The sequence below is a fragment of the Musca autumnalis genome, unplaced genomic scaffold (assembly GCF_047663935.1).
Source record: "Musca autumnalis isolate F117 unplaced genomic scaffold, ASM4766393v1 scaffold_3, whole genome shotgun sequence".
Classification (NCBI taxonomy): Eukaryota; Metazoa; Arthropoda; class Insecta; order Diptera; family Muscidae; genus Musca; species Musca autumnalis.
The window spans coordinates 112,902,825-112,921,586 of record NW_027411866.1 but is presented as its reverse complement, the minus strand read 5'-3'; the positions used below and the strand labels follow the sequence as shown (position 1 = coordinate 112,921,586).

Sequence of the window (18,762 nt, the reverse complement as noted above, 5' to 3'; positions counted from 1 at the left end):
TTCACGCAAAGGAACTTAACTGTCTGTTGGACTCATTGTCTCCTCATGGTGCCCAAAGAATTTAATGGCAATTTAATGAATTTTATGTTGACAGGAGGTCGCTGAGGCATTCAAATATTCATGAATTTTATGTTACAGACAGTGGCGTAGACAAAATATGGGGGCAGAAGCAATGGTTATAAAAGAAAAAATAAAAATAGAAAACAAAAAATGTTAAAAAAAGATAAAAAGGAAAACTTCATTGAGAAGGGCTTCAAATAGAGGTTCAGATGGTCGTCTTTATAGGCAACCATAAAGGGATTACGCATTATAAACGTATCAAAGACAAACTTAACACAAGTAAGAAAGTATCAATCAGCTGTGCTGAAGGAGGTTTACCCTCAGCATCTGACCAAAAACAGTATGGCGACACAGTCAGTGCATTGTCCCAATTTGAACTTCTATATCTCAAAAATGGTAAAACCTACGAATATATCATAAAGGTCAATCTTATAGAGAATATTTACAGCTACAATATTTTCTCTAATCCCATTTCGATAGGACTTGCGGTTTCCAAGTAAAATCGTGAAAACAAAAAAAAAAAAAACCAAAAACCCGTAAAAATGTGAACTTTTATCGCGATTTATTTAAAAAGCGCTCCGGCTATTTTTTTTTTTTTTTTTTGTTTTTTGATTTTTCTCTTCTATGAACTTCCCAGGTGTAAGCTCCTATCATTTAAAGTTGTTTCAAGAGCACCGTGAATATAAATCACGTTAAACTATGCTTGGAAGAAATTAAAATAAGTTTTGAGAGTTCACGCTGGTGGGATTTTTTAAAAAATCGCGGTCAAAGGTCACATTTTTAGGTTTATTTTTGGATTTCAGGATTTTGCTTGGATGCGGCAAGTCGTAGCGAAATGGGTCTAATGAAAATGTTGTAGCAGTGAAAATCCCATACAACATTTCGATAGGACTTCCCGTTGCCAAACAAAATCCTGAAAACCTAAAATAAACCTAAAAATGTGACCTTTGACAGCGATTTATTTAAAAATCCTTCCAGTGATTTTTTCTTCTTTTTCTAAATCCGCAAAAACATTCCAGGTGTAAGTGGTTTTCATTTAAATTTAGTAAAGGTGCACCCTGCATGACGTTGTTTTATAAGGAGGCGATACAGTCAGTATATTGGTCCCAATTTGAACTTCTATATCTCAAAAATGGTAAAACCTACGAAAATACCATTAAGGTCAATCTTGTAGGGAATTTTCACCGCTATAACATTTTCTCTAATCCCATTTCGATAGGACTTGCGGTTTTCAAGCAAAATCGTGAAAACCTAAAAAAGCCATAAAAATGTGAACTTTGACAGCGATTTATTTGAAAATCCCTCTGGCGATTTTTTTTTTTGTTTCTCGATTTTTCTTATCTAAGAACATTGTAGTTTCAGAATCCGCAAAAACTTCCCAGGTGTAAGCACCTTTCATTTAAAGTTAGTTAAGGCGCACCGTGAGTTATCTTGCGCACTAGCCACTTTAGGATTTTTTGGGGCTTTTGGACTTATTCCGGAAACAATTGTGCCATTGTAATAGGGACTGCGAAAACAACTTACTGCAAAAAATTCAAATAGATCCGAGACGAGTTCTCAAACTGAGTTTTTCCCAAATTTTGAGTTGGAGGTAGCCGAAGGACGGGACCTTGCGGATTTGCCATTTTAGTTGGTGCCGTCAGGATTTCTTGGAGCTTTTAGGCAATTATCTGAGGAAGTATGGATTTTTTGTACCGCAAAGACAACCTGCTGAAAAAATGTTCAAAACTATTCGAAAGGTGCTCTTAAAATTCACTTTTCCCAAATTGTTTGTGGGAGATACCCGAAGGTCGGGTCCGATATACTATATATTCCAACCTGATACATGACTGGATGAAATAATACGATGTGCAAAATTTGGACCAATCTGAAACTCCTTTCGAGAGTTGTCTTGCGGATTTACCACTTTAATTGGTGCCGTCAGGGTTTCTTGTAGCTTTTAGGCGATTATCTTAGGAAATATGGGTGATTAGAAGATCATCTTTATAGACGAATATAATAGCGTCATTATAGACGAATATAATAGTTTTCTTATCGACCACCATATGGACGTCTTTATCGACAATCGTAAGGACATCTTTACCGACGACCATAAAACCGATGACCATAAGAGCGTCTTTTAGACGTTTATAAGGGTCTTTATAGGCAATCATAAGGGAGTCTTTAAAGACGACCACAAGGACGAAATGATACTCAACTGATCAATTGTGTTGACCCCTAATGTCATATTTATAGACGACTACAAGGACGTCTTTATAGATAACCTTAAGGGTTATTTTAGACGATCATAAGGGAGTCTTTAAAGAGGATCGTAAGGGCGTATCTATTGAAGACCATAGGGGCGTCCTTATCGACGACCACAACGGCGTCTTTATAGACAACTAAAAGGGCCATAATTAGGTCTCTTTATAGACGATCCCTAAGGGCCTATTTTAAAACGACAACCTTAAGGATTGTTTCAGAGGATCATAAGTGAGTCTTCTTAAAAAATCATAAGGACATCTGGGTTTCAAATGTCAATTCCTTTGCTTATACGTCAAATAAATCCTCATTAAGAAGGTTAACCCTGCAAAAAGCTATAATACAAACATGGCCTAAGGGCATCTTATCAGCAATAAGACTGTCTTTATAAACGAACATATCATAATTGATCATTGATTGAACAGATTTTACGCAACCTGTCCCGGGTTTCCGGGCATCAGAATAAACGCAATGGCACAAGAATGCCATCATGCAGTGCAGATGTTTGTTTTAACGCCTGATGCTCGTGCCATAAGATCGTCTTTGTAGACCACATAAGAGGACCTTTAAGATCATCACAGAGGGCGCCTTTTTGACCATCATAAGAAAGTCGAACAACGACCTCTAGATGATACGACTCTGACTTCTATTTCGCTTGTTTAACAACATGCAGACTCTACACGATCTGTGTTTTTTGGCCTTTCTGTCTGCCTTTGTTTATGCAAAAAAAAAAAAAGAAAACAGCAACATACACTTTGTCAAAGATTTAAGTTTCGTCTTCGCTGAACTTGTCAAACAGAATGAAACATTTGTTAACAATATGCCGTCAATGATCGGAGACGACCATCACTTCAACATACATATGCATACATACAAACATCCATAAACATTTTTAAACAAACATTAAATAATGTCTCTTTTTCTTCTTCTATTTTCAGGGAATCCAACAGCGTTCATATGACTTGAAATCGAGTGTGAAACTATTTAAAGATTTGAATTTACTAACAAAAGATGAAGCATTCCGCAATGCAACCACAATATATCCGGTCACATCAACCGATGATTTCTATCGTTTGCATGCCTATTTCTCCAAGGTAAGGAAGAATTTTGTTTTGAACATAATGTAGTAGGCACGATAAAAGGTAAAACTGTAATTACAAAAAGTTTTAGAATGGTTTATAGGAACGATTCTTAAGTGTTAACACACTACCAACATGGTCAGCGTCATCTTTATCTGAATAAGAGACTCACCTACATCCTTCTCAAATGAGATCTTAAACGAAGGTCAAATGAACCAATCATTGCCAAAGGGAGACGAGGAAAATCAGAGAAGTAATGAATTTCATAAGTCTGTGAAATAAATTAGTTTCGAAGTAAGATAAATAATATCTGAGGCTTTAAGGAATAGCTTTCTTCTTGACAACGAATTATTTCATTTGACCATATGTCTTTAATCTCAGACTGTGCAGCTTCTTCGCTTCTAAGATGAACCCTTCGTCAACTTATTACAAATACATTGCTCTTCCGTGGATCTCTCAGAATCTGGGAATCACGTTCGACAGCATGTACTTGCCATATGTATTTGAAACAAGTAAAAAAGTATCAGTCGGCTTTGCCGACAGAGATATACCCTCAGCCTATGTGAATTGAAACTTTCATCTACGGACAGATAGAATGTATTTAGAGTCTTTTCAGAACTGTGTGGCGCTTTTTGGACATTTGAACTTGCCGACAAAAATGTGAATTAGTCAAAAGTGTTGCGGAGAAGGTACTTGAAGGAATGGGCCGACATAGTCCATTATGGATCTTATTTTGGGAGTCATATCTTTTCGATAGATATCACGCCTACTAGTCAATTCAGTGGGTCATCGTATAACTTTTGGATCAGTATGCCAGGAAGCATGGACTTGTCCACGGAAAACATAATATCGCTGTAACCAGGATCAGAACGAACAGTATCGGTATACATTTCCAAAGGATCTTCGAACAGACCCTAAACTGAACTTGGACACAAATGTTGAATATTTGAATGGGAGGTACCCTAAGGAGGGGACCGATATGGACCATTTTAGAAGTTAAAATATATTTGGACAAAATATTAGAAGATCCAAAGTTTGGATCAAATTGGTTGCCCCGTTCAAGAGATATCGTGATATCGTCCATTTTAGTGACATTTTTTAAATATTGGGGGGAAGTACTTGAAACTAAGTTTGGACAAAATATGATGAAGACCAATTTTTGGACCAAATCGGTTGATTAGATCGAGAGTTATCGTGCTCCCCAGCCACTACATATGGTGCCATAGGAATTTTTTACACCTTTCGGGCTGTTTTCTGAAGAAGTATGGACTTGCCCCTGAAAAACCTTTTACCGTCGTAATGGAGGTAGCGAATTGAAGTTGCTTCAATAAAAATCAAAGTGATTTGAGAGCAGGTCTTAAAGTGAACTTATCCGAAATTTTGTGTGGGAGGTACATGAAGGAGTGGACAAATATAGTCCATATTCGAACCTGATCTATATCTGGTAGATATATTAGGATATGTAAAGTATGCACAAAATCGGTAACTCCCTTCAAGCGTTATCGTGCGCACAATTGTTCCGAACATTTATGAACTTAAACTAAGTTTGGACAAAATATTACGAAGGCGAAATTTTGGACCAACCACTACACACGGGTTCATAGGGTTTTTGCACCTTTCAAGCTATTTTCTCAAGAAGTATGGACTTGCCCCTAATGAAACTTATAGCGTCGTATGAGGGACAGTGAATAAAAGTTGTTTCAACGAAAATCAAAGCGATTCAGGAGCAGGTCTTGAACTCAACTATTCCGAAATTTTGTGTGGGAGATACCTGAAGGAGTGGACCGATATGGTTTATCTTTGAACTTAAACTAATATATAATAATAATTGTTCCACAAACATCCCAGGCGGACAGGGGAGACTTCTCTCATATCAATGAGTGCACCCCGATTCATATTAGCTCAATGATATGGGACCTACTGTTTATCGCCGAGTCCGAACGGCGTGTCTTAACTTTAACTATGTTTGAACAAAATATTACGAAGGCCAAATTTTGGACCGAATCGACAGATCCGTTCGAGAGTTATCTTGCCATTTGAGAGCAGGTCCTAAACTGAACTCTTCCGAAATTTTGTGTTGGAGGTACCCAAAGGAGTGGACCGATTAAGTCCATATTAGAACTTCATCTAAGTCTGGTAAAAATTTCACGATGTGAAAAGTATGGACCAAATCGGTAACTCCCTTCAAGAGTTATCGAGCGCACAAATTTTCCGAACATTTTCGAAATCAAAGTGATTCGAAAGCAGGTCGTAAACTGAACTCTTCATAAATATTGTGTGGAAGGTCCCCAGGGGTGGACCGATTGAGACCATTATGGAACCTAAGTCTGATAGAAATTTCACGATGTGCAATGTATGGACCAAATCGGTAACTCCCTTCAAGAGATGTTGTGCGCACAAGTTTTCCGAACATTTTCGAACTTTTGTTGGGGAGGTAAAGAAGGAGTGGACCGATGTAACCCATCTTCGAACTAAAACTAAGTTTAGACAAGATATTACGAAAGCCAAATTTTGGACCGAATCGGTTGATTCGTTCGAGATTTATCGTGCGCTCCACCCAGACAAACAGACGGGCGGACATGGCTAAATCAACTTCAAATTGTCTGAAACATACTTGGGGTCTAAAACCATTATTTCGATGAGGCACATTTTGCCCATATGAAAGTGTATAATACCATCGTTAGCATAAATCCTGAGGGTATCATAAGCTGAAAAGTTGAAAAAACACGTATTTTTTTGTTACGAACAATTCGCATAAAATATGAAAAATATACCCCATATAGTGCTTTTTCTACCGATTCCAAGGATCTATAACTTTTGTTTCGAGAAAACTTGGAATTTAAAAGTATATTTTGATCGCGTAACCGATCATTGGAAAAGGTCTTAAATCCCGGCAGAAGGCCAGCTATTTAAAGAAAACTTGCTAATTAAATGAAAATTTTGTTTGCGTAGCCGAGATTTGCACCCCTCCATAGGAGAAAGTCTCAAATCACAGGCCGAAGGCCGACTATTTAGAAAAAAAAAATGTGAAACTTTCGAGGCTTATGTCTCGGAAAGTGTACATTGTAGCAATCGGGAGGAAAAGCACTATCTATGGCATTTTTTTTTTAATTTGTCTGCGAACTCTCGGTAAAGGAAATTTGTTCCTAAACTTTTTTTAACCTCGTCGGGGTTTTCAAATATTAATGCAAAGCAGTGTAACGACATTCAAATTTCATAAAATGCTGCCCGATTTCGCTCCTATCGACCTCTCCGGACATTCCAATGGTAGTTATTTGAACATCGTGAATCAACTGCTGGCATTCGAGGTCATCCTTTTACAATACCGGATTCTCAGCGGCTTCTTTCAAAGCCCTCAGACAGGGTTTCGTAGCGTACACACAGATGCTGTCACTGAGAGATACAACAGACACTGCCTATGTGTTTATCGTATATTTTTGTCACCACGGAAGCGGCAATATATCTCGGAATGCCTGCTCCGAGCTCTTTTGGTGCTTGCAGGGTAGTTAAAAGCCTTGGGCCACGGATCTGATTCGTTTGGCAGATCCGCGTCCACTACATTTCAACCTCGGTGAGATGTAATGGATGCAGAAAATAGGTCCACATCCGAGGCACCTTAGCCGTTTCCAGGACTACTGCGATAGGAGTTATGTTACTGCTTGTTGCACCAGAACATCTCCCAGACCGCAGTCTCGCCAACAATGACAAATGCAGCGTCTAACACCGCATGTGGTTGTTCAATTGCAACGATCTCCGTAACAAGGTCAGCGAAGTTCTAGACTTTATGAGACGAAGAAACATCACACTGTGCGCCTTAACTAACTTTTAATGAATGGGGCTTAAGCCGGGGAAGTTTTTGCGGATTCTGTAACTACAATATGCATAAAAGAGAATAATCGAAAAACAAACAAATCGCCGGAGGGATTTTCAAATAAATCGCGGAGGCGATACAGTCAGTACATTGTCCCAATTTGAACTTCTATATCTCACCATTAAAGTCAATCTTGTAGAGAATTTTCACTGCTACAACATTTTCTCTAATCCCATTTCGATAGGACTTGCGCCTTTCAAACAAAATCGTGAATCGTCCTAAAAATTTGAACATTGACCGTGATTTATTTGAAAATCCGTCGTTTTTTTTTTTCGATATTTCTCATCTATGAACATTGCTGTTTCAGAAACCACAAAAACTTCCCAGGTATCAGCACCTATCATTTAACGTTAGTTAAGGCGCAGCGTTATCGTTGTAGCCGAGATCCAGGAAATAAAGCTCACCGTCACCTGTAGCATACAATGTTGCATGGTTAAAACGTTTTACAGAAAGTTTGTTCAAGAAGCGGAGAAGTAGGAGGACTTGCCTACTTTATACACCAGTCTGTCCAGTTTAGACCTATCTCGTGTGGGACTGCCGAGGTAGAGTTGTTTGATGTGTATGTACACATTCCCCAGGGGACACGGGTGACTTCTCTCATATCAAAGAGTGTACCCCGATTCATACTGGCCAAATGATATGTCACCTACCGTGTCCGAACGGCGTGCCTTATGACACCACTTATAGAGAAGTTTTTCATGGCTGGAATACTCAGGAAATGTCGCCTACATTACACTGAGGGGTATTTTGCCACTGTTGGAAAGTAAAATATTTTTGTCTGAGAATCGAAAGAATTAAAGGGTGATCGAAAACACTCCTAAGAGGATAAAAGGAGATTGCACCAGCTGGGCAGACAATACCATTGTGGAACCAGGTCTGATAAATGACTACCCGACTTCATAATATCTGGCCGCAGTACTTTTTTGAACCATAGAAAAGCAGATTAGCAAGGATTCAGAGAATTTACTAATCACTGCTTCAGAGAGATGTCCATTCTCTCAGATCCTCGGCTAGTTGAGAGAATTTTGCGGGATATCACCACAGCTGTAGCCGCTCTCAACATACCAGCTGGTGAATATTCGAAATTAGACTAACATTTTCAGAAGTCGGCAAGGGGCTAGCAAACAAGCGTAACGAGCTTCATAATACGAACCCTGAAGAACCAAGTGTTAGGGAACTTTCTCTTGAAATCAACAGGCTAGTAGGCGAGCATAAGCGAAAAAGTTTCTAGACTACCTGAAGCAGTGCAACATTGACATTAAAAATCACTATCGAATCCGGAAAATAAGGTTGATAAACGGTTAAAAGGCACTATCGGAGCCGGAAAATAAGGTTGATAAACGGCTGTTACTCTGAGACCATCCCCCATACATCGCAGCAGAAGAACGACAGCTGCCAAGGCAAACTCGAGTGTTTTTTGCCAAAATAAGATCCGGACATACTGCCGCCTTAATTCCTATTGTGTACGATTTGATGATACCCGAAACATGTTCTATATGTGGATTGGGAACGTACGACTAATCCCACTCACCTGTCCCCTGATTCTATATGGACGCAACCAGTCCCGGTTGCAGAATTATTGAATTGGGACATAGAGGAACCAGAACCATATTACTGAAAAAGATATTCCAAATCATCAAAAAATTAAGGCAAATATGAAAGATATTATCGCAGCAACGACTTATACGGTACAGACGCCTCAATTTTTGTTGGGCCTGAATTGATAGTACGATAACGATGTCCGGATAGATTGGGCCGCACCATACATGGCGCAATTTTAACTGTCCATCTGGCATGTTTCCTGATCCACTTGGATACAGTCAATTCAGTTGTCCGGCTTTGAGGACCTGAATACAAAAGAGTCATATCCTGAAAATTAACATGAACTCTGGTCAGGTATTTCTAATCCAGCTCGCCACTATAAAATGCCTTCATGATTTACACCGTGGCATCCAACGGTACAAACACATTTACACAGATTCAGTCATAATAGAGCGTAACTATCGGACTCATACCCACCTATTCAGACGCAAATACCGAATCCGTATACTACCAATGCTTCTGCATTGGCGATATCGAAGGCCGTTGATAGGTCAAGAGCCAAAATGAATGTTCGGTGTTCGGTTGGCCCCGCACCCTGATAACTTTCCGAGATGTTGTAGAAGGGTGAGATAGCAAAGCAGAGATGAAGACATTGCAAGGCGCATCCATTTGCATTGGTCCGGACAATAAACGTTTTTATAGGAATTTAACAGGAAGCAAGTAAATTAGAAAATCTGTCTATAGGCAATATAAGATCAAGTCTTTATATAAAATTTCGCTCTATAAATCAATTTTTTTTAACCTAAACTTTCATATGAAACTCTTGTCATCTCTTTCCAGTATCATTTAGAAATCGTTCAACAAAACAGTGCCGAACTGGAACAGAAATCCTATCGCATTGCCAATGGTACCATATCGAATAATATTCTCGAAATACGCTGGCCACTGGGCGTACCCTTGGCTAGTGCCCCAGAGACACGACATGACATTATAATGTGGCATTATATGAATCAAACGCATATATTTTTGCCAAATGCGGAAAATAATGTAGAACCCTTACCGGCAATCGAAGCGGATGATTTGGAAAAGGTACTCGAGATAACGCGGCAATATGCTAAACATAAATTTCCCAATATGGTATATGTTGGAATCCACAGTATCTATAGGAGATTTGATGCGACTCGTGGTATGGACTATCGGATACATTTACTGCTACGCGATACAGGGCGAATATCAGCCCTCACGCAGAGGGCACCACAAATAAAAAATTTCCAAATTGTCAAACCTTTGGGCAGGGTGGAGGTTGTACCATCACCGTATGTTACGGAATCGACAAGAATAGCCATATTGGTACCCACATTTGAACATCAAATGGAAGAGGCTCTACAGTTTATTAATCAATACGAAAGGACGTGTATGCGTAATCAGGATAACACCTTTTTATTAATGGTATGTATGAAATTTGTCACCCTATGGTACTATTTTCTCGAATAATATCTTTCTTTTTCATTTATCTTCAATTTAGATCTTTATGTATCGCACCGATTCAGCCAGTAAGGGTGACAATGACCCTTTTAAAGTTGTTAAAACTCTTGCCTTAGATCTCTCCTCAAAATACAAAACGGATGGCTCACGTATTGCTTGGGTCTCAGTAAGACTACCCCAAGTGCTTAGTGAATCTTCCGCCAATGAAGATATAATGCTAAGTTCCATATATGGCCGCAATGAAATTCTTAGCATTGCTGTAGCTGATCTTGCCCTCCCCAAACTTGGTCTTGATAGTTTGGTCCTAATGGCATCGAATTCGATAACCTTTAAACCAGATTTCCTCAATCGGGTATGATATTATATCGGATCTTTTGTGTATTATATCCATTTAATATTTATAAATTTACTTCTAGGTTCGTATGAATACCATCCAAGGTTTCCAGGTCTATTCACCAATTGGTTTTATGATGTATCCCTGTAAACTTGCCGGCTTTTGTAAGGAATGTGAAACGTGTGATGTTAGCCAAAGTACCGGTTACTTTGATAAATGGAATTATGATGTAGTATCATTTTATAGTCGAGATTATGTTCAAGGTAAGTTGGGTCATGCAGATACATATGTCCCCACAACATCCTCGAAGCGACAAGGGAATCTTCTCTCATATCAATGAGTGCACGACGATTTATATTGGGTCAATGATATGGGACATACTTTTGATTGCCGAGTCCGTGTGATGATGGTAAAGAAGGTTCAATGGTAAAGAAGTTGTGGATGTTACGAAAAGGGTTAGAGTCGGCTCGATGTTAATATTTTCGTGTTTAAATTCTTGTTGTTGAAGGTGGATAGGTTATGTTCCAAACAATGCGGAAACGAGATTCAACAAATTAATAATGTAAACGGAAGTCTGAATTAGTAGCAGGAGTGATGAGCCTCCTTTCTGTGAATACACAAATAGCTGTGAGCGTGCTGCGTGTGATTCGTGAAAACAGTGAACATTGTATAAGTGTCCCGGACAGTTACTGTTGTAAAATTATTTGATATGATTGCGTATCCGTTTCTCTTTAATATGACTCTGGTTCAATCTCCGAGCTGTTGCTGATTTCATGGGCTGTGACTACATGGCTTGAGTAATCTTGACTGGACAGTTGACAGTCGCATGCTGCCTGACAGGAAAGTGGCTGCTTCGATGGGATGTAACCACAGATCCACTGGAGTTAAATGAATTGGTTTAGCAGGGCAGTTGAAAATATGCGCATATGGGGCAGATATTTTGCACGGTTCTATCGATACTTTCCCAATAGGAATATAAGCGACTGCAATATCCTAAGTTGAGAAAAAACTACTCTGGTTTGTCGTGGCAGCTGACGCTCCTCAGCTGCGATAGATTGGGGATGTACTCCGAGGACTTTATTCACACTATGTTTGCTTATTTGCAACTACAACAATGTTTCTTTGTCTGCACCCCAATCATTGTCGGCTAAGGGCTATTTCTCGGCATGTTCCTGGCACGGAAGAATGCAATAAGATTGATTAATAGTAGGAGTTTACCCGTTTATAAATGTCATCAATGATTAGCAGTTGTTGTTATTGTAGCAGCGGAAATATGTTCGTTCATATATTTTATTCAGTTATCTGGTTCTGGTTCTTCTATGTCCATATTCAAAAATGCTGCAACCTGGACTGGCTGCGTCCATAAAGAATCCGGAGGCACGTCGCCAATGAGCTTTGCCTCAAGCATTTTATATACATACATACAGTGAGTGTCAAAAATATTCGGTTTTCTATTTTACCAATAATAACACCTCAGTATTTTAGAAGTCCATACCCAATAACCAAGAAACCAAATACTTAACAAAATGTTGGTCCTGTGGCTATTAAAAAATGTATGTAGCATGGATCCATGGCAACCCTATAAGCGAGAATAACAAAGAAGAAGTTGTTAACCCTGTTTTCTATGCGTCAAAAATATTCAGTTTTTGTAACTTTTGTTAAATATTTTGGCAAAAAACCAGTCAATATTGAAATTTTTCTGCAATATGAGTATAAATTTCAATAATTGCGAACAGAATCTTTGTTCCTGTGTGCAAAAATATTATATTTCATAGCAAATTATTAAAATTTAGGGCTAAGGAGAAACGCTATCCCAGAAAAGAGAAAACTGTTTATATTTCATTATAAAAACGACAGAAATAGAGGGAATTTTTGCTTATTTTTGAATATTTAGTCGAATATATTTGAAATAATTTGCAAACGTCACGAAAATATAGAAATAATCGATTTCGTGCAACAAATAAGCCAGCCAAACCAAGGACTGGGAGGGAAGGTAGAGGTATCTCCTGAAAAATTACGGCTAAACCGCCCTTAATTTTCTTGAAATTTATCACCGAGCCCTAAATGACTTTCAAAAGATTAAAAATATGCACTTATTTTCCAAAAAAAATCTTAAGGATAAAGCATTTCATGGCTTTGTAACACATCATAAGTCATTGATAAATACATGTCCCCTAGAAGCTCCTTCGTACTTTTTGTGTTGGAGTACACAGAAAGGCCGGAAACTTGGTGGTATATTGATATTCCTGCTTAGACATTCAAAACTAACTCCATTTCACCAAGTTTCTGATGTACTTCAAGTTTTGAAGGTACATCAAGGCGAAGTGTGTGATGTGTTACAAGGCCATGAAAGGCTTATTTTCGCTTATAGGGTTGCCACGGATCCATGATACATACATTTTTTAACAAAGACATAAAGTAATAAAGACCTGACAAAATGCATGCAACAAAAAAATGTTTACGAAACTTTGTATAGAAACATTACCCTTAACAGGTTGCAGTTAATTCAAAATCGCAACCAAGGAGGAACATTTCATGTAATGGTATCAGAAACGAAATTTATGAATTCAAGGATCTATTCAAGAATAATTCCATGTCAATTGGATCGGTAAATTCGGTTAAATACGTAAAAATGTATAAAAGAAAAAAATGTTATATCACCATATCGTAACATAACATTATGTTAAATTCAAAAACCATTCACTGAAGAATGATAGCAACAGAAATGTCTTATCTTGTTGTATTTATGTCTTTGTTTTTAATTACCACAGGACCAACATTTTTTTAAGTATTTGGTTTTTTGAATATTGGGTATGGGGTTCTAAAATACTGAGGTGTTACTATAGGTGAAATTGAAAACCGAATAATTCTGACACTCACTGTACATACTAATTGAAGACAAGAGCCGAAATAAGTTATATTTAGTTATTTTTGTTATTTTAAGTTAACTTCGAATGGCCTTTATTTAAATTCCTACTTATAAAAGTCCGTTCTGTTCACCGATCACACAAAGATATGTGTTTTGCTTATAATAGGTGTGTTCATTAATATTGTTACGAATGTAACTGATAGGTTTAAGTTAGTTTAGTTTAATTTCCGTTAATTTAAAAATTTGAATTGTAACGTAAAGTTTTTATTACGCAACAACAACTACCATGTAGAACTCTCTTCATTATTCTAGATGTTACTTTACCTTTCATTAACGTGCTTTTATTTTGTTTTGTCATATTCATGATTTTATTGTTTAGTTTGTTACTTCTTTATTTCTTAAATTTGTTTGTTGTTGTAATTACGTCACTCGTATTTCACCCATGTATGTATGTGAATGTGGTTGTTCGCTTATTGCGAATGTGCGTCTGTGTGTTCGTTGCACAGATTCGAGATGTTGCCAGATTTTGTGGATAATTCTAGACCAAGGAGATTTTGGGTATAAATATGAGATGCCGGCCAAACAGTGAGCAGTTGTGAATTTTATACCGAAGTGTAAACATCGACTAGTAAAGAAGTAAAGAAAAGCTGTGTACTTAGCTATAACAGTCAGTTCCAAATAAGTGTAATAAAGTAAATAAAGCATTGTAGAAACGTAATGTAAAACGTACCCTGTTTTATTTGGTACGAATCGTATCGGGGAATAAAACAACGTCTACACGGAGATTAGTTAAACCTAATTCCGTAACAATTGGTGTCAGCAAGTGAGATTACGATCATCCTACAATGAAGTTTAAGGATCTACGAGTGGAAGACTTGAAGAAGGAGCTAAGTAAGTTGGAGTTGTGTTCTACTGGCAACAAGGCCGAACTACAAAAACGCTTGTTGGAAGAGTTCGAGCGCCGTGGAATGAACATCGATGAATATGAGTTCGATGGTAAGGAGGAAGTCGAGTTACCGGCAAAGGGCGAATCCACTGTTGAGGAAGTTTCATCGGTAGCTGCCAGGGGTGACGATTTGAAATCAATGCTGGCTATGATTATGCAGGAAATGAATAAGAAAAGTAAAGAAAATTCCAAAATGATGGAGAAATTAGATGCTAAAATGGAAGAAAATTCCAGTAAAATGTTAGAAGAGATGTCTCGAAAGAATGAAGAAACTTCTAGGCTTATGATGGAAATGAAAGCAGAAAATTGTCGAATGGTTGAAGAAAATTCCAGTAAAATGATGGAGAAATTAGATGCTAAAATGGAAGAAAATTCCAGAAAGAGTGAAGAATATTCCAGGAAATTAGAGGAAAAATTAGAGGTAAATTCTAGAACAATTAACGAGAAACTCGAGAACATCACGATGGTGATTGAAAAGAGAGTAGAAAACGTGGAGGTACAAATTAAAGAGTTGGATAAAAAGATTTTGTCTGTTGACGAGAAATTTCTGGCTCAAGATGAGAAGATTCTGGGCATAGAAAAGAAAATGTCGGAACTGGAAATTAAAGGCGGTCCAGTGAGAGCTATCCATAACGCGTTAAAAATTAAGCCTCCAGTGTTCGACGGCTCTACCTCTTTCAATGTGTTCAAATTACAGTTCGAGACAGTGGCTGCAAGAGATTCTTGGAACGACAACGAAAAGGCGGTATCACTCCTTATGGCATTGAAGGGTGATGCTGCTGACGTATTACAGAGTATTCCCGCCGCTTCTAGAAACAGTTATGGGGATATAATGGCTGCACTCGAACGTAAGTACGGTGGCGAACATAAGCAAAACATCTACTTAATGGAATTAAGGGGAAGAATACAGAAGCCAAATGAGACCTTACAGGACTTTGTAACTGAGGTAGAACGTTTGGTGCTAATGACGTATCCAGGAGAAAACCATCCATTGTTGGACCGTATGAAAATCGAAACATTTGTGAATGGTATACGTGACGCCGAGATCAAACGTGCAACATATGCGTCACCAAAATCGTCATTTGCTGAAACCGTGTCGTACGCCCTTACACAAGAGACGGCAAGAATAATCACCAATCCCCAGACTCACAAGGTCCGCAAACTGGATACCGAGTTCGATGAACCCAAATATCGTGTTAACGAGATCGAGGCAGCAATGAAGCGGGTATTACAAGGAAGGTATACGGCAGCACCAACTAAGGCCAAGGGTAGGTGTCACAATTGCGACAAAATGGGTCATTTTGCGCGTGAATGTAGAGCGAAGCGCAAGCGATCGAGGTCATCGTCACCATCCCCGTCAAAAGAAAGTAAAAGAGTGGCTCAACGTCCTGCAAATGAGTCACCGTTAAACTAAATCGAGCCAGTCCAGCGGGGCGTGAACTGGCTCCCATCGACGACGGCCCCACAATCTCCATAGCGATAGTACAACAGAAAAACCACAACCTTACAACAACTGGTTATATCAATGGCGACAAGCGAATTCTGACCTTGGATACAGGCGCATCAAAGTCCATCATCAGATCAGATCTGGCCAGGGGAAAGATAACGCCACTAAATGGAGTCAGACTGCGCACAGCAACAGGGGAGCCTGCGGCAGTACATGGAAAGATAACCGTGAGACTAACTATTGTCAATAAATCGGTCGATTACGAGTTTATAGTTGCTGATATCGTAGACGAAGTTATAATAGGCGCAGATTTTATGATTGCCTTTGGTCTTAATCGGGATATGAAAGAACGTGTGATGACTTGGTCCAATGTGGAAATACCGATTAATGTGGGCTACAAAGAGAAGAAAAGCATGTGTCGCCCTAGCGCAGAATCTGACGAAATCGCTGTAGATGTCCGTACGCTGAAGGTGGAAGCCGCCGAAAAATGGCCAGTACGAAAGCGGAAAAATCCAGCAACGAGGACGAAAAAGCGAAGATGTACGTCGAGGAAAGGTCCATCGAAAAGCGGCCGTACAGCAAGGAAGGACAAGTCTGATGAAGACCAGGTGGCACTTAGGAAGGTGACCACAAAGAAAGAAGGTATAACGTCACGATTCCTGGAGAGAAGGCAACGTCGTCCAGAAGAGCAAAAGACCAAAGCTGACGCAGTAGAGGGTACATCTAAATCGGTTGCCACCACTACGGAACGAGAACTGCGTCTAGTCAAGAGGAACAGGCTTAAGCGGGAGGCAGTGTTACCAATGCCCATACCACAGAGAGGGAACTGTGCCTATTCGGGACGAACAGGCTTAAGCGGGAGGCAATGTTACGAATGTAACTGATAGGTTTAAGTTAGTTTAGTTTAATTTCCGTTAATTTAAAAATTTGAATTGTAACGTAAAGTTTTTATTACGCAACAACAACTACCATGTAGAACTCTCTTCATTATTCTAGATGTTACTTTACCTTTCATTAACGTGCTTTTATTTTGTTTTGTCATATTCATGATTTTATTGTTTAGTTTGTTACTTCTTTATTTCTTAAATTTGTTTGTTGTTGTAATTACGTCACTCGTATTTCACCCATGTATGTATGTGAATGTGGTTGTTCGCTTATTGCGAATGTGCGTCTGTGTGTTCGTTGCACAGATTCGAGATGTTGCCAGATTTTGTGGATAATTCTAGACCAAGGAGATTTTGGGTATAAATATGAGATGCCGGCCAAACAGTGAGCAGTTGTGAATTTCATACCGAAGTGTAAACATCGACTAGTAAAGAAGTAAAGAAAAGCTGTGTACTTAGCTATAACAGTCAGTTCCGAATAAGTGTAATAAAGTAAATAAAGCATTGTAGAAACGTAATCTAAAACGAACCCTGTTTTATTTGGTACGAATCGTATCGGGGAATAAAACAACGTCTACACGGAGATTAGTTAAACCTAATTCCGTAACAATATTCTACTACATACTTAAAAATCTTCCTTTATTTCTATTTTTCAGCACGCAAACTAATTGAAACTGCTGTACCAATAACACGTTCCGATAATGACATTGAACGGCTGCTAACACGACCAAATAAGAGCATTAATAATGTTCTCGATATGTTTGTGGCATCTCATCTGCCGGTACACATTTTACGTGGCGTGGAGCCCAATTTACGTTTTGGTGGTGCCATTAAGAATTTCATTGATCGACAAAGTTATGAAACGAAACCCATACCAAAATGCCCAACAGCAGCAGCCGCAGAAGATCCCTCAAATGCCAACAATCAACGAAGTAGTACGACGACAACAGATGAACGACAAGAACACAAGTGCATACATTTAGCATCAAGAAAACAAATCGGTGATGCCATAATACGTTATGAAGATAAAAGTATTATACACAAATGAGCTACGAGGACACTTTAGGGGGAGAGAGTGAAGGATATTTTTGCTCTCTTGACTGTTAATTTGTTGTTATTAGTTTTTATTCAACTATATGAAATTCAATATCATATATTCCTCATAATGCAGCTAGTAGCTAACCTGCTGGCAGCAAAGTCTATAATTGAGTCAAGTATTTCCAATTTTTTTTAGTCTGTAGCTAGGGAATTTATTAATATGTTTTTTTTATTTAATGTTTAAAGAACTAAATCATGCACATACAAAACTATTCATACTATTTGTTTGTTGTCATTTATTGTTGTAAATATTTAGAATTATATATGTTTAAGATTAATATTTTAATTAAGAGATATACGGAATACTTTTACAAAAAAACTAAATAAGTGGTCATGTTTAATAAGTCGGGAAAGTCGAAAAATCATTTGTAAAGAATCTATGAGCTTTTAAGACGGTGCTGTGAATGAATATAAATATGTAATATTGCCAACGACATGTAAAACAAGAGGCCACTTTATCCAATCAATTGTAGCGTGTTTAACCACTTTCCCGACTTATTAGTATTACCACTTGTATAGGCCAATTTAAAAAATGTAAATCAGATGTTACAAAAAACCAACGATTGTATCAAATGCTCAAATAATTTAAGATGTGTTATATTTATTACTTTATATAAACTTTGCCAAAATCTTGCTGCTTGTATTTATTACATACATAATATATATGTATTATATAAAAATGATTCCTATAGATTTTATTTGAATGGTTTTTACTTTGTATGTTTTTGTATTTTAACATATTTTTAAATTTCCGCACGAAATATTTGGAAAAAAACCTGTAAAAAATCCTTAAGGGGTTTTCCCTAGTTGTACAGGCAATTTTTTCATGAATTTTTTTAAAGAAACTACCCATATTTTTAAGAATATCTTTCTTACAAATAAGAGAGCAATTCTTAAACATCTTTT

The 18,762-nt window shown here is 38.0% G+C and overlaps 1 protein-coding gene across 4 annotated transcripts in view; it reads left to right on the top strand.

The window, feature by feature from the left end:
* The window catches only part of Chpf (Chondroitin polymerizing factor), a 129,813-nt gene extending 111,274 nt beyond the window's left edge, over positions 1 to 18,539 (top strand). For all 4 annotated transcript variants that reach the window (XM_073973858.1, XM_073973857.1, XM_073973855.1 and 1 more), the window contains 5 exons: positions 3,240 to 3,395; positions 9,634 to 10,242; positions 10,319 to 10,630; positions 10,695 to 10,875; positions 17,415 to 18,539. In XM_073973858.1, the coding sequence (XP_073829959.1) occupies positions 3,240 to 3,395; positions 9,634 to 10,242; positions 10,319 to 10,630; positions 10,695 to 10,875; positions 17,415 to 17,806 (1,650 nt within the window). In that variant the 3' untranslated portion in view covers positions 17,807 to 18,539. The remainder of the gene's footprint in view (positions 1 to 3,239; positions 3,396 to 9,633; positions 10,243 to 10,318; positions 10,631 to 10,694; positions 10,876 to 17,414) is intronic.
* Positions 18,540 to 18,762: the final 223 nt, after the last annotated feature.